General features: G+C 50.6%; 7 protein-coding genes across 7 annotated transcripts; 4 read left to right on the top strand and 3 right to left on the bottom strand.

Annotated features, from left to right (window-relative positions):
* Nucleotides 1-736: 736 nt before the first annotated feature.
* Nucleotides 737-4246, bottom strand: COCMIDRAFT_31994 (uncharacterized protein; the record flags this gene model as incomplete). The annotated part of the gene is made up of 11 exons (XM_007684502.1): nt 737-1319; nt 1400-2258; nt 2320-2544; nt 2592-2629; nt 2682-2722; nt 2775-3024; nt 3440-3538; nt 3589-3900; nt 3958-4049; nt 4103-4137; nt 4189-4246. The coding sequence occupies 11 exons, from the start codon at nt 4244-4246 to the stop codon at nt 737-739; spliced, it is 2592 nt and encodes an 863-aa protein (XP_007682692.1).
* A 223-nt stretch (nt 4247-4469) lies between these two features.
* COCMIDRAFT_81264 (uncharacterized protein) lies at nt 4470-4924 on the top strand (the record flags this gene model as incomplete). The annotated part of the gene is made up of 3 exons (XM_007684574.1): nt 4470-4516; nt 4573-4720; nt 4778-4924. The coding sequence occupies 3 exons, from the start codon at nt 4470-4472 to the stop codon at nt 4922-4924; spliced, it is 342 nt and encodes a 113-aa protein (XP_007682764.1).
* A 615-nt stretch (nt 4925-5539) lies between these two features.
* COCMIDRAFT_80864 (uncharacterized protein) lies at nt 5540-6248 on the top strand (the record flags this gene model as incomplete). The annotated part of the gene is made up of 3 exons (XM_007684575.1): nt 5540-5628; nt 5683-5779; nt 5844-6248. The coding sequence occupies 3 exons, from the start codon at nt 5540-5542 to the stop codon at nt 6246-6248; spliced, it is 591 nt and encodes a 196-aa protein (XP_007682765.1).
* A 327-nt stretch (nt 6249-6575) lies between these two features.
* COCMIDRAFT_31997 (uncharacterized protein) lies at nt 6576-7505 on the top strand (the record flags this gene model as incomplete). The annotated part of the gene is made up of 1 exon (XM_007684503.1): nt 6576-7505. The coding sequence occupies one exon, from the start codon at nt 6576-6578 to the stop codon at nt 7503-7505; it is 930 nt and encodes a 309-aa protein (XP_007682693.1).
* A 385-nt stretch (nt 7506-7890) lies between these two features.
* Nucleotides 7891-11351, bottom strand: COCMIDRAFT_81195 (uncharacterized protein; the record flags this gene model as incomplete). The annotated part of the gene is made up of 3 exons (XM_007684576.1): nt 7891-8190; nt 8250-11205; nt 11257-11351. The coding sequence occupies 3 exons, from the start codon at nt 11349-11351 to the stop codon at nt 7891-7893; spliced, it is 3351 nt and encodes a 1116-aa protein (XP_007682766.1).
* A 314-nt stretch (nt 11352-11665) lies between these two features.
* COCMIDRAFT_647 (uncharacterized protein) lies at nt 11666-12786 on the top strand (the record flags this gene model as incomplete). The annotated part of the gene is made up of 3 exons (XM_007684456.1): nt 11666-12191; nt 12245-12504; nt 12556-12786. 3 exons carry the CDS (start codon nt 11666-11668, stop codon nt 12784-12786), a joined length of 1017 nt encoding a protein of 338 aa, XP_007682646.1.
* Nucleotides 12787-12917: 131 nt separating this feature from the next.
* Nucleotides 12918-15238, bottom strand: COCMIDRAFT_648 (uncharacterized protein; the record flags this gene model as incomplete). Its single annotated transcript, XM_007684457.1, has 3 exons — nt 12918-14600; nt 14651-14917; nt 14963-15238. 3 exons carry the CDS (start codon nt 15236-15238, stop codon nt 12918-12920), a joined length of 2226 nt encoding a protein of 741 aa, XP_007682647.1.
* Nucleotides 15239-15540: the final 302 nt, after the last annotated feature.

Below are 15540 nucleotides of genomic sequence, written 5' to 3' on the forward strand. Positions count from 1 at the left end.
TAGTTTCCAAGGCCATTTGAACCTTATCCCGTATCTCGAGACTACACTCCTGGTAACTGGTTATGGTAGTGAAACAGCGACGTAGTGTCGTGAACGATTGGTCTCTCATGCGGGAGCCTTTGCATGCCGGCTTGGCCGAGATGAAAGGACGCATAGGGCTAGAGTTCCCCCAGAGTGTCTTTCTTGGCATGAACTTTTCGTCCGGAGAGAAGTAGAGCTTCATCGCTCCTACACATGTAATCACTCGAGATCTAGACCAGATACCCGAATGTAGCTACGGGCATAGCTGCAGGCATACAAGAGAATTACATCAATTCATGCCACCATAGAATATACATTTATTTTAGGCTCATGATAGCTAACGTGTTTTACTAGCGTGTTGGCCACTCTATCCTGCTCGCTATCTTGACAGTTCTTGGAAGGCGCTCAGCGCATCGGTGAAATCAGAAACTCCAGAGCTACCTTTACTACGAAATATTAACACCACCACATTTCAACTTGAAATAAAAATATGTTCAGATGTATAAAGTAAGTATATGTTTACTTCAACAAAGTGTATGAAGTAAAATATCAATGGTAGCAGTAATCAAGGCTTCAAGCAGGCTCCAGACTTTTGGTGCTGGGCGATCTTATCTCCCTCACTTTCACCATAATGCCTCTTCAGAAAACGAATGAAGGATTGACTTCTACGCCAAGCAATATAACGTCACACCACCCACCCATGCATGTTGTGCCTTCAACGCTCCACCTCCCCCAACTTACCCATGAGTAGCGCATCCACTCTCTCTCCCTTAGCCAAGCTTCCCTCCCCCTTGGGCATACACAACAAAGCGTTTGCCCCCTTGAAACTGCCAATGCGACTGCTCCTCTGGCCTCCTGTGGAACTGGCATACAAAAGCCCATCTTCCTTAGTCACCACCAGCGCACGATGATACTCAGGCCTTCCCTTATCCATCTTGACATCCTCCTCCAGCACTACTTTGACACGCGGTAGCCCCGCAGGTTTGATGCCTGCGTGCTGGTGTAGCGCCGGTAGAACGAAAAGATGGAAACAGACGACTGCTGAAGCAGGGTTACCAGGCAAAGAAAAGATGGCTTTGTTGACGGGGTTGCCGGCGTTATCTTTTACAGGAACCGTCGCAAAGGTGGTTGGTTTGCCAGGTTTCATATTTACACGGCCAAAGTGAATGGTACCGCCGAGGGTGCGCTCGATGGTGGGCTTGAGCAGGTCGAGTTCGCCCATAGAAACGCCGCCCGAGGTAATGATTACATCGCATCTGCGCATCGCATCACGAAGGGTCTGTTCCAGGGTACCTGGTCTAATAAAGAAGACCTTGTTAGCTTTACTAAAGCAGAGATCGGGTGTTGGGGAAGAATGGAAAATACGTGAGAAACGTACTTGTCAGAGACAATGCCGAGATCGATGACCTCAAACCTGTGGCTACGGGCGGCAGTAATTAGTGTAGGGCGGTTCGTATCACGGACCTCCCCTAGTCGTAGTGGGCCTTCCCTGTCGTGTGGAATAATTTCATCTCCCGTGCTTAGAACACCAACAACCGGCCTTCTGTACACTGATACTTCCCGCGTGCCAACAGAGGCAAGGAGTCCAAATTCCCCACCTACAACTGTGACGCCCTCTCCCTTTTTCATGATAGTCTCGCCCTCTTTCACATCGCTACCGACCTCGCGTACATTCTCACCAGGCTGAATCTCATCTGTGAGAATCTCAATTTCCTTTTCCTCTTGGCCGTCATCTGTCAGAGTCTTGAGTGCGGTATCTTCTACCATGATGACAGCATCGGCACCAGGCGGAAGTGGCGCGCCCGTAGTAATTCTCGCAATCTCTCCCTCTTTGAGTTCTTGGACCTCACCAGGCTGGGCGTGTGAGATGATCGAGACTGGGTATACGCCCTTCTCGAACTTGCCCGAAGACGGAATCTTGATAGCGTAACCATCGACGATGCTGGCTCGGAAAGCCGGAACAGATTCAGTCGCCTTGACATCCTCGGCAAGGACGGAGCCGCCTACCTTCATGTTTACAGGAACTTTCTCTACAATAGGAGCTGGCGTCTTCTCTGCAATGAGTTTCAGGGCCTCGTCGACAGCCAGCATGGGATATGGCGAGGACCTGTATCTCTTTGTTGGTCCTGCTGAAGGGTCGTTTGACTGTGGACTTTCTTCTGGCTTTGTATGAGCCCTTGGCCCTACATGACTACCATGTCCATGATGATGATGATGTCCACATCCACCTCCGGTTCCTATAATAGTACATTATTACCAACATGGCTTCTTCAAATTTATGAACGAAATTTGACATACCGGCAGTAGAAGCACTTCCTGGTGAGACACCTGCATCTTTCTCAAGTTTTCTCACGCCTCCAGCGTGGAGCGGTCGTGACTCTGCACCAGCTGCCTGAAGGCATGCATGTGGTAGCAGCTTGAGCACCGCTTCAAGATTCTCTTTGGCGCCTTTTGGCGATCCAGGTAAGGTCAGAATCAAAGTCTGTTTTCGAACTCCAGCAACAGGCCGTGCCATCAGGGCAACTATGAATCATTAGCATGAATTTTGGCCAGAATATGACATTACGGACAAGGTGTGACCGCATACGAGGTCGTAAGCATGCCATGACTAAAAAAGGTGTTAGCACACAGCCAAAACCTCCTCAAACAAATCTACGCACATAAGACCCGGAGCATGTCTGTCAATCAATGGGGTAACTGCCTTTGACTGATCAGTTCTTCGACTTTAGGATGATTCACAATGATGCACATACCTCCGGAGTGACATCTTTCGTGGCAAACCCAGTCCCCCCACTGGTAACAACCAAGTTCACAGGCTCTGGCCCATCAGTCCAAGTCTTAATAGCCTTCTGGATTGCAAGAGCATTGTCAGGTACGATTTCGGTCTCGCTAACATCCCATTGGTTGTTCCCGAGATCGCCGAAGACTTGGTTCAAAGTCGGTATGCATTTATCGGTTGTAGGATCTTGCGAGGCCGTCTCGGAGACGACCAAAATCGCTGCTCTCAACTTGGAATTCGTAGTAGCCATATTACGAGGTGGTAATGTCGAGTCTAAATGAAGTGGAGCTGGTGTGACATCTCACGTTCCTTAACCCAATGCACGGACCACCAACCGTATGTTGAAGGATTACTCAGACGTCAGCTTCACGTTTGCAGGAGTGTTTGGACATATTCTCTTTAGAAAAAACTGGTATTTAACGCCGATGATTGCTCATAGTACACATGCATTATAAAAGCGCCCTCCCCATGTACATCGTACAAACTTCTACAACAATAACTTTCTGTAATGTCCAAGCCAGCTTCCTGTACTGATATGTGGAGCATTTGTTGGCTGGTTGCCTTCAAGCATGATCAAAGATCGACCTGGTGGGGTTTTCTGAAATTTGGCACAAGCCAATAAAATCCCTGTAAGCTCACTCAAAGTCCTTTGCGTTGCTTTGCATCAGCAAACCAATGATAAGCCCAAACAGTCCGAGAATAGCGGCAAAGATTTCAATAGTGAGAATCTTGACGAACCTGATATGAAGTTAGCGAGCAGCTGGAGTCTGCGGATGTGGGTGACTTGCAGTGCAGGATCGGCAGCATCAGCCAGAGCAGCGCTGCTTCCGTTGATGCCAACGCAGACACCGCAGATCAGGTTGCACATGCCGACGGTAAGTCCGGCCCAGAAGAGGGCATATCCGGTAAAGTAGTTTGATCCAGAGTAGAGCAGTTCGGGGTCGGTAAGCTGTGTCATCTTGGAGGAGAAGATGATGGCCATGATGACGCCGTAGATGGCGACAACTTCACAGAAGATGATGGAGATCAAGTTCTTGGTTCGTATCCGGGGTGCCTTGACACCTCCGCCGACGATGGACACGCCAGTTGTCCAGATTCCCCTTTGCGACGGTCAGATGCGAATTGTGTATGGATGTGCTTGCTGCGCGGAGACGTACCATGCGGATCCTACTACAGAGAGACCGATGCACAGCGCGATTCCAAGACTAGCCCAGGTGTACGGTGATACGGTTTCGAGGAAAGCTCCGACCTGGTGCGCAGTTAGCCATGCATGTATGCAACAGTATCGCAGCGCGTTCTCACGTTGAAAGCCTCTCCTTCGCCGTGGAAGAGCATGTCTGGTTGTAGTTAGCTATGCCGTCGCCGTCGCCCCTACGCGCTGCACGTACACAAGGCAACCACACCGAGGGCGGCCGTGGCGCCGCCCGTTCCGTACGTGAGAGACATGTTGGATGTAGAGTAGTCGTAGAGGCGGAGATGGATGTTGGAGGGGGCTGCTTGGAGCTTCGTCGTGATGGACGGGCTCTGAAGCTGGCGATGATGCAGGCGGAACAAGCCGCGGCGCGCTAGCTCCACCGGCTTAGTAACCTCCGCTCCGCGCTCCCAACCCTCCTCGCACCCAAACGTCACCATCCCCAGAACACACCAGTCCGTCGCAAATACCAGCAACATGGCCACCGACAATACAAAGTACTATGAGCTCTACCGCCGAAGCAGGTACGGCTTGCGACCGCAGAGACACCATATCGACTGCATTAGCTAACACGCTGCAGCCTGGGCGGCTCTCTCACAGACACGCTGGATCACCTCATTACTGAACGCCGAATAGAGCCCCAGCTTGCCATGAAGATTCTCGCCAACTTTGACCGGGCTGTGGCCGATGTGCTTTCTGAGAAGGTCAAGGCACGGTTGACATTCAAGGTCGGTTGCGCCTGGACATAGAGCCGAGCCTCGTTATACTGACTTGGGTCGCCTTAGGGACATCTTGACACATACCGCTTCTGCGACGACGTCTGGACCTTCATTATCAAGGACATCAACTTTAAGCTCGATAATACCCACCAGATCCACGCCGACCGCGTAAAGATCGTCAGTTGCAATGCGAAACGTCCTGGTGAAGCATAAAGAGTACCACCCGCGTGTTGATAGAGTCGAGGATACTCAGAGATATACCAGAGTGCAACAAAAATGGCTGCAGTTGGAAATGCACGGGACCCTGGGAATGCGGCGTCACCCAAACTCCAAGTGTCTGCTCATGGGGTTGATCCTCTGGCACATTTTTAATCGGAGTTATGATTTGGACGGGGAAAAACCACGATACCTCTGGCATAATGGGAGTTTGGAGTTTGGCATCTGCAATTGGCGTCTGGACCGACGCCCTCAGAATGGAACAAGCATGAAACATGCGCATATCATATACCCTTCCCTTACTTTCCTGTCTTGAATGCACCATGAACCAGTGTGACTTTGCTATGAGATAGCCTGTGCCCATTCATGCTCTCATCATTCCAGATGCATGTCCCTTTGTGTGTGTGTGAGTGTGCACAAGCTTCATGGCCAGAATCATGTGAAGCTAACAGCTGCGCGCAGCTGCCCCATGTCTTCCAATTAGGCTCGGTACGTAGCGCATCCGTACCTTGCAGATCGCCAACCCTATCTTGATACCAATTAACCCTGCTGTCAACCTATACATTGCTTTGAGCCTCACCCCCACTCCCACTATAGCAGAAAAGGGCGGCCATGTCTGTTCCGAAAACAAGATCAGCATGGCTAGCACTTGCCGTCTCCAGTGGTGCATGTGCAGCCTTCAACGGCGTGTTTGCGAAGCTGTACAGCACCCCCCACGTCGCCGTTATCCACATTGCATACTAACCGCGCTGCAGTACAACAACAACCCTCACAGCCTCATGGTCGAGCTCTATAGCCGTAGCTTTCGGCCTCAGTGCTTCCAATAAAGTCGTCGAATATGCGATTCGAGGGGTCCGTCTCTATCCGCGTCTACGTCTCGGATGAATCCGTTTCAACTGTCTAACGCCACGAGCAGCTCTTCTTTGGCATGAACCTCCTCTTCAACGCCATAATGTGGGGTCTCTTCACACGTGCTCTTACTCTCGCCTCCTCGACCGTACGGGTTAGCATTATCAACACGTCAGCAAATTTCATCATCACCGCTATCCTTAGTTTCATCATCTTCAGCGAGAGCCTCCCCGCGTTGTGGTGGCTCGGCGCAGCAATGCTCGTAGCTGGGAGTGTGATTATTGGAATGAGAGAAGAGACGGAAAAGCAAGGCGTCATGGCTACAACGGGTGAAGCTCCGCTCCTCGATCGTGATGGTGATGCAAATACCGAGGGATTCAGAGACGATGATGAAGACCAGGACCATGTAGAACTGAATAGTGTCAACAATGGAGAGGAGGAGAGCAGCGATGAAGATGGTGTGTTAAAATAGATAGGTGAGCACATCACCATCCCAATGCATAAGCATCATTCGGAGTCTTTTTATTGGAGCTTGGTGATTCCAACGGTACGACTCCTCCCACAATCCATGAGAAGCTGCAGTCCATCAGCTAGATCATTCCCTTATAAGCCTGCACTCCTTCCCTTAAAGTCAGGACAGACCACTCTGGTATATACGTGCCTTCTCCACAACAGTTCCACGCTGCCCTTCTGCAAGACTAGGATACAGCGACCAGCCCCCTACAGACCACTCCTGCACTTGTGTCTCTCTCTGCGAGACCATCGTACGTGGCCAATCCGTTAACCTTAAAAGTAGAAGATGGCGCACAGTAACCCATCCAACATGCTCAACCCTGATGCCCCCGCGTTCTCCCCAAGCTCTATTCCGTCACAGCAAGCCTCTGATCAACATCAATATCGCTTTCAGGTGCTTCAGGAACCATACATATATGAAGGTACCTCGTACTATACCAATCCACCGCAAATACTGCTGCCAACACCATCTCTACAACAATCATCTCAACAACCTCCATCTCAACCACTGCCATCACAGCCACTACCATCGCAAGCCCATGGTTGTCACAATAGTAGCAGTAGTAGCGGCAGCAACCACAGCAATAGTAACGGCAACGGTTATAGCAGTAACGGTTACAGCAGCGGCTACAATAGTCCCTCCCAAATCGGCTCCACCACTCTCCATAACAACCTTTACGCCCACTTCACCACTACCAACCGCACTGTCCCCTTTCACGATTCTCAAACCATTACCCTCTCCTCAAATGGCCACCACTACTTCCCCTTTCACAACCACTATAACTACAAAAACAACCACTACAGCAACAATTCCCCCTCGTATAACCCGTATCCCGTCAACTACTCAAACTTCGGCCCCTTTTCCACTCCGACGAAACAAGTCGGGGGCGTCAACAACGGCTTCCGCAACCAACACAATACCACCAATGGACATGGTGGCATCTGGCAGCAGCAACCGAACAATGACAGGGGGAAAAAGAGCAAGAAGAACAAGAGGAAGAAGCATGGCAAGGGCTGGGGCAAGAAGAATGATGAGGCCAATGGTGATGAGCTTGACACCGACAAGACCAATGGAGATGGTGCTGGCGGAAATCATGCCAATGGAGCTGAGGCAAACGGTGGTGAGACCAATGGCGGCGAGACCAATGATAACGGTACTCTTGACGGTGATACGTCCAACGGATGTGACGGGAAGTCTGAGGAAGAAGAGACCTGAACCGGTCTATTCCACAGTATACTAGCGAACGCGATGGTCTTCATTTCGGCTCCTTACAGTCACCTCATTACTACCACTCTCACCCGACAAAAAGCCTTCCGGGACCGATTGTAATATGTAGCTAAAGCTGCAATCACCGCTTGTCTCATTCTTCTGGGCTGGTGGTGCAACTCCAAAACACAAAAAAAAGGATTTGGTTTCTGTAGTTGTTTCCCGTTCTTCTTTCCTCTGTCATTTTATACGAAGTGTTACATCATGGAGAGCTTGGGACGAAGACATTCTCCATCAGATGATCTGATGTAGTTTTCTTTGTTTGCTTTTTGCTTCAATTCGCGCCCACTGTATAGCTATTCATTAGCACTTACTAGCTCCCTCCCGCCTACACTTAATGCAGACGTCTCAACGCTTCAATCAATCCCTTTACTTCTTCCAGCTCCACTCCTAAACCATCAATTGCCTTGCTCTGCACTTCTTCGCTCACATCCAAGAACCGCTCAATCAGCTCTCCATCGACAAACCGCATGGGCTCTTCTTCTTCACGCACTGAGTTCTTGAACGCACGGAACTTGGCGAATTGCATGTCACCGGGTGCGGCAACGAGAGAACCAAGGTTGGCCTGCAGCGTCATGAGGAGATTCTGGTAGTCTGGTGATATGAGGCCAAAGAGGTAAATTGAGCCTTCGACCTGTGCGAATTGGAGTGGTCAATAAATCTGTTAACCAATAAGAGGCAAGTTATACTTACAGTTCCGACAAAAGCCTTTGGCACAATGACTGCGTCCGCGGCAGTCAAAACATCTATCCTGCGTATCCGATTCACCATCTCGCCGAGTAGCATCTCGGAGCTGATATTCAGCCTTCTCTTGTCATCATCGGTGACACCGTTTGGATCGCGGTACAAAACGATTAGGTTACCTTCTGCATCGCTTTCAAGATACATATTCGTATCTACCTCTGCCACGGCTGTCGCCCATGTAATCTGGTAATGTCGCGCAATTTCCACGAGCTTATCGGGAAGACCCGTTTCGCCCTTTGTGTATTCGACTACGACAAGTGACTTCATGAGATCCGCTATCGCGATCAAGGAGCCGTTCACTGTGACGTCTATTGGGGCTGTTGAACATCGGAATGATACAAGTTTGACGAGATCAGGTGTGCTGGGAGTTCGGTATTCAAAATCATACACGATGATTGTCTTTATGAGCGCAGCAACAATCTTGCCTTGGCATATAGCTAGGCACCTGCATCCGCCTTTTACGGCAATCTCGGTGACGAGCTTGAGTATGCGCTCGGGTGTGACTTCCAAGACGATAATACGACCCCGTTCAGATGTCGTGTTCTGATCATCAATGTATGCGGTACCGACAACAAAGCGCTCTGCTAGCCCACCAGAGCCGTCTGGTAGCTCGCAACGCATGACGCATTCGACCAGCTCTTCTTCGTTGAGCGCATATGTGTCGAGTTCTTTGAATTGTATTTCGTCGACAAGCTTGAAGTGGCTCAGCATAATCTCCTCTCCATGCTTCAGTATGCGCTTTATCGTGCCAAGACCAAAGGCTTTCAGATTCGGTGAGTAGGCTATCCGCCGTACCGTCTCATCAACCTTGAGTGTTTGTACGTGGGTAGTTCTTTCGGTGTCTACAAGCGCAATGCGGAGGTCTTGAGATGTGGCGATCGCAACGGAACCAAGGTATGCTTCTGAATCGAACGGGCAGACTGTTGTCGCTTTTTCGGCGGTGACAGCAGAGTATACAAGGCGGCCTTCTGACGCGTAGATCAGAGAGGGATGTTCACATGTCGCAAACACGTTAAAGAGACCATCGCCTCGTGGTAGAGCGCGGAAGGTAGCTTCGCGTGTTCCAAGCACGATACTCTTCCTTCCGGAAAGCTCGTGGTTTGACGGGTCAAATGTGTATGTGACAACATTTCCATCAGCCAAAGCAACAAAAAGTGATGGTGGTTGATCAGGGAATATCTGTGTAAGGAGCAATGAGCGCGGAACAGAGTCGTCGGATATTTGAACAGTTTTTACGGCCTCAAGAGTATCGAGTGAGCATATGGCAAGCTGTGAGTTGTTCCAGAAGCCAACAAAACAAGTGGAGCTGGTTCCAGAGGGCAAGGTAACGCAAGCAACCTGGCTCTCAGCGCCAAACGTCTTCTCTTTAACCACCTGTAACCCGTCGGCCATGCTCAGGGAGACTATGGTGACGCCACCCAGTGATACCAGAACATGGGTCTCGTTGACTGAGGCGGCAGTGATCGTCTTGCCGTCTGTTGGCACCCATTCCGATGTGATCATGCCACCGTCCAGATCACAGATTCGAGCACGGCCATTGGTGACTTGGACGATGCGGCCTTGTGGAATATTCGCTGCAGCCAGTGTTGTCTCATCGAGGGCGAGCGAGACAAACTCGTCCACTTCCTCGACTTCGCCCTGGGAATCAAATCGGAAAACGCGCGATTCGCCCACAAAGCTCACCAACAGTGTATCTATGTACTGAGCAGAAGCAGCTGACTTTAAGCTGAATAGCTCAGAAATGTGCTCCATCTCGCCCAATACACCAAGGTCTTCCAGGCCAACGCCACTTCTAACGCTTCGGAGACTACCGTCTTGATAGGCACCACTGCCGGTCACTATTCGTGCTTGGCCAGAGGAGTATTCGTTGGTTTGACCCTCGCCAGATCTGTTGCCCATATCCATTATAGTAAAATCAAGAATGGGAGCAATATTGGAAAAGGTTTGGACAATCTCCATTGATTTCTCGGCAATTCGGATGACTTGCGAGTCGCCTTGGTGTGAGCCCACGAATACGTAGCCAGCGTCTAGGTAAACCAGGGTCGATGCACGGGACGTCTGGCCGATAACATCAAGTTTCCATGATTGTACCCTCCCTTGTGCGCTTAGGACTAGCATGAACATGTAGAGACGACCATAGTCGTCGGCGAGGACGAAACGCTGGGCGTCGATGCGCTCCCAAGCCACAAAGATGGTCGCTTCATCAAGCGGCTCTGTTTGCAACTCTCCGCTCCCGTCATCAAAGTATCCGATCGATGTCTCTCCAATGACTACCAGGCCATGCGATGGTTCCTCAAGAGGGATCAAGTGGCTTGAACCAAGTTCCAGCTCGCTCTTGCAGGTTTCTCCCTCTTGCAGGTCGACCTCATCACCGGCATATGTCAATTCTCGTAATCTCAGCTTGACTTGGGCATGTGTATCTTCGTAAAGTAGAGCCATCTTGGGCTTATCGTCTGTGGATCGCGGGCGTAGGAAAGCGGATGAGCGGACAAACATTTCAGGCAATCGAACCGGCTGAGGATCGCCCAGATGGGCAATGTCCGCCTCTTGCTTTCTCTTCTTTCCTCTCTGGACCAATGGTATGACTGTGAGGATGCCCTCGTAGACCTCGATAGTCATGAAGCGGCCAGTGGGATCAATGTGACATCTCTCGCCCGTTTGCGACTCTCTGGCCGCATTATCGGCGACGCTCGCAAACGACTTCTCAGTCTGGAGCTGTTTCTTTTCGGCGTTCCATGACAGGGTAAAATACATGAAGCGGTCGGTGCCAACAAAGAGGTGGTCGGTGGGAGATAGTGCTGGTCGCAGCTTCTGGAGCATGGTGACTTTGCCATAGATGGCCTTTGAATGTTTCAGGACCAATCCATCTGCCTCGTGTGTATAGAATTCGAGCCGATTTGACTTTCTACCATGATTTTAGCCTCTATCTGCTGCTCTCTCTACATATAGTACTTACGCGACCACCAGGCAGTCGTCTTCGGGAGCCAGGAAGTTGAGCTTTAGGGCATGCCTGACGCTGCTTGGCCGGTGAATGGGGGCGATATAGGCCATGGTGATGGCGATGTCTAGAAATGCTCCGAAGCCTGTGGGTGGCTCAAAGACTTTAAGTTGGAATTGTCACTGTTGACAGACCTGGGGATGATCGGATGCATTCCGTCATGCAGCTGCACGGGCCGCGGCTCCACGCGACTTCGCGTTGCGGGGCGGAGCGAACTTTTGGTTCTTTTGGAACTTTTTGGCTCCGGCGCGCACTTGTCTTAGCAATTTCTCGCCATACACACACAATGGCTCGTAAGACCAGCCTCTGTCTATAAAAAATCAAGAAGCGTCAACCTTGCTAACTTGACGGGCGGATTCCAGCAGCCATGGACGTAGAAGACGACGACCCAGTTGTAGCCGAGTACGATGTCTACATCACGCCTGATGTAGCTGAGCAGCAGCTCTATGTCCTTCAGTACTTGAATCGCCCCCCGGACCAGCCCTTCACTAAGGCGACTGAAAGCCAGCCGACCGAGCTGCGCATAAAAAAAGACTCTGGCTTCATCGAGGTCGATGTGCCCATCAACATCCACCGCAACTACAACCGCCTCGCCGGTGTGCGATGGGGTGAAGCCATGCGCAAGACCAAGGGTTTTGGACAAAAGGCTTTTGGTATCGCCTCTGGTTTTGAGCGCACCATGCCGCGCAGTGCGAACCGGCCTGGAGCTGCTGGCGAGGGAGCACCCGTAGCACCCGTTACCGCCGACGATGACGATAACATCGAGGAGTATGTGACTCACTTTGAGGATGCCAACGAGAAGGGGCACGTCCTCAACACACAGACTTTTGGAGGTCAGATTCTGCACGAGGACGGCAAGGGCCCTAGCTACATGCTCGGCACGTTTCGTGACAGTAAGTAATCGCAACCTGGATTGCGCCGTCGACCCTCCGCTAATCTTTGGCAGATGAACTCCACCTCACACGCATTGACGGCCTCGTACAACTCCGAACACAATTTCACCACATTGACGCCTCTGCGCAGCTAGAGGCCGTTCAGCGCCGGCGCGAAAAAGAGTCACAAGAGGGCGCAAAGCTTGCAGAGCCAAAAGCCTTTCTCGCCCAGGTCAAAAAGACCGGTGGCGACACGGCTGCCGAGCTGACGCAAGCTTTTATGAAGGCGACAAACCAGGAACAATGGCAAAGACTAAATTACTTTGACGAAAATGTAAGTTTTCTAGTGCAAGACAGCTCTGCATAGCAACTAACGTCTTTGTAGGATGAGAGAGCCTTTGAATCGTATCACGAGCGACTCTTCATACAAGACGTCGCATCCGCGCCCAAGTTACAGGCCAAAATTGACAATAGCGGCTTTCTCGATACCATCAGTACAAGCGGCAAAGGAGGCAAAAAGAAGTCTAGGCGCAGTATTCAAGACCTGGTTGAAATCTCCGACGAGTCCGATGAAGACGAAGAAGAAAAAGAAGCTGCAGAGGCCAAAGAAAGTTGAAGTGAATGAATTCCAATGCGCATGGCGAATAGCATAAGCTCTACTTTGTCACACTCACACACACACACACTTACTAGATACCCCCAAAATATCATGACGAATATCAGTAGTACCATCAGAGCCTTGCTACTTCAGCATCGCTCAAACACACGATACAGGCCCTTCAAGTTTGCGACTTCAATGACCCCGCCCTTGAGCATCCCTTTCGTCCCCACCAGCCGTCCCTTGCATGCCGGAAAGATGGTATACTCGATCGCTTGGAGTACGTTCTTGCGTCTCGTAGCAGTTTCCTCGTCTTCATCCTCCTGCGCCTTGCCTTTACCCTTTCCGTTCTTGTCACCATCCTCTTTACCGTCAGTCTCGGCCTCAGATGCAAACGGCAAGCTCTCTGGCACATAAAACGACGCCAACTCCCTTAGTAGCGTCTGAAAGCACGCCTTTTCCTCCTCCCAATTGACATGAGGGCCCAGACGAAGCAGAAATTGCGGGAGTTTGCCCATGCACGGCGTGTAATCCTTTAGCAAAAGCGGGATTGAACAGAGCTCTCCCTGTGGAGTAATATCAATGGCAAAGTACTCGCTCAACAGCGCCGCCTTGTTGATAAGCTGCTCCCTGACCACCTCGACAACTTGATCCCAATCTACTTCGCTCCCTGAGTCGCCCGCCTTGCTCTTTTCCTGCTGCGCTGCTATCTTGAGCAGCTCGTCTAGCGACAAAGGCGGATCAAACCGTATGTATCCGTAATTAGCAAAGTCCGTTAGACCAATCTGATAGAAGAGTTCGTTGCACAACATGCCGTAATCGATCAAGAAAAGCTTGACTCCTCCTTGGATAGCTGCAATGCGTTTTTGCTCGTCGACAATGCCGACAAATGTGTGTGTTGAGATGATATCAGTGAGCTCCGTGTGCATTGCGTCGCGTACTTCTGCGCGCAGTTCTTTGATGGAGGTTAGACGACATGCTACTGGTGTTCTTTCTGTGAGTTCGTACTCCATCTCACTCTCTTCGTCTAAAGCATCGTCCACTGATCGTTCGGGCTGCAGCATAGATGTGATTTTGCGGATCGAAGTATCTGTTCGAACTAGGTTGTTTTCGTTTCGTTTCCTGGTCGATGTCTGTGGTGCTCTCGAGGCACTTCGGTCTGATGCATCGCCCTTACTAGGAGTCATGGGTAGAGTCGGTTTCAGGGGCGTTGAGAGCGGAACTTTAGGATTTGCCAGCAGTGACTGTGTTGCAAAGGATCGGCTGGTGTCGACCTTGCTGAGATTGTCACGGATTGAATCGCAGATCATAGCGATAATCTCGTCTTCATTCAGGAAATGCACCTCCCGCTTTGTAGGATGTACGTTGACATCAACTCGTTGCGGCTCAATCTCGAGACTGAGATAGAAGAATGGATGCCCTCCTTTGGGTAGAAACATTGCATATGTCTGCTCGACGCTTTTCCTGATCACTTGAGATTCAACTGAACGGTGGTTGATGAAGAGCAACATCTGCGTCTTCTTCGCGCTGTAGTTTGCATTGCTGATCCAGCCATCGCACTTGAACCCCCAGCGATCATCTTCAACGTTCAAAGCCACCAAGTCGTTGGCGGCACTGATACCATGAATTTGCCGTATGCGGTCTTTTACTGTAGCAGATGCAGGTACTGTCACGCTGCTTCCCGAAGTTTCATTGGCCTTTTTGCAAGAAAATGCAACTCCTTGGCAATGCACAGCATAACGTCCGACAAGTTCAAGTATCTTGGCATACTCTTCACTGGCTGAACGAAAAGCGCGACGCCGAGAGGGAACATTGTAGAACAAATCCTCAACCTACCATCACATGAGTTCCGCCGCCCAAATCTGATTCTGTTTTGACATACCGTAATGGTGGTACCCTGCCGTCCTGCCTTGGGTTTTGGTTCTGCGCTCTGGCCCGGTTTTGGACTGGTGAGTTTGCCGTCTGCAAAATGAGCCTCCCAAGCACAACTTGACTCTTTGGTCCTCGTAGTGACTTTGAGGTGGGCAATGTGGCTGATACTCGCCAGCGCCTCGCCACGGAAGCCATACGTGCCGATTGAGGTTAGGTCCTCAAAGGCCTTGAGCTTGGAAGTAGTAAAACGCTCGCACAAGATTGGTAAATCTTCTTTCTGGGATAATTAGAATACGGTGTTGCCGTGACAAGTCAAACATACGTCAATGCCATGTCCGTTGTCGGTAATCTGCAGTAGCTTGAGACCGCCATCTTTCACCAAGATTTCTAGTGCAGTCGATCCCGCATCCACAGCATTTTCAATCAGCTCTTTCAAAGCATGCACAGGCGCGACGATGATTTCTCCTGCAGCAATCTTGTTGACGACGTCCTGCGAAAGTGCCTTGATCCTGCGTGGCGCAGGAAGTGAAAGGCTATCGTCGCCTTTGCGTTTAGTTCCACGTGGCGATGATTGTAAAGTATCCATTTCGTCCGCCATATTTGCGAGCTGGCAGGTAGAGAGAGACGTATCCTGTGAAGGTAATAATGATGATGGCATAAGTAAGATAGACTAAACGGAAGGCGCGATACTTACGTGAAGCGCCCCACTTTCGCGCGCTCACGTGCCAGCGTACGTACTACCCTCTCTTGACGCAACGCCTCTCTTCTTGTAACCATCTTCATGGCCTGTATTCAGTCTTCGATCGCGAAAAGCGAACATGGGCGCCAGTGAAAGGATAGCATGTCAAATCACGCTAATGAGCTTCTCCAATGATTAATCACCAACCCTCTATCGCCACA

The sequence above is a fragment of the Bipolaris oryzae genome (assembly GCF_000523455.1).
Source record: "Bipolaris oryzae ATCC 44560 unplaced genomic scaffold scaffold_3, whole genome shotgun sequence".
Taxonomy (NCBI): domain Eukaryota; kingdom Fungi; phylum Ascomycota; class Dothideomycetes; order Pleosporales; family Pleosporaceae; genus Bipolaris; species Bipolaris oryzae.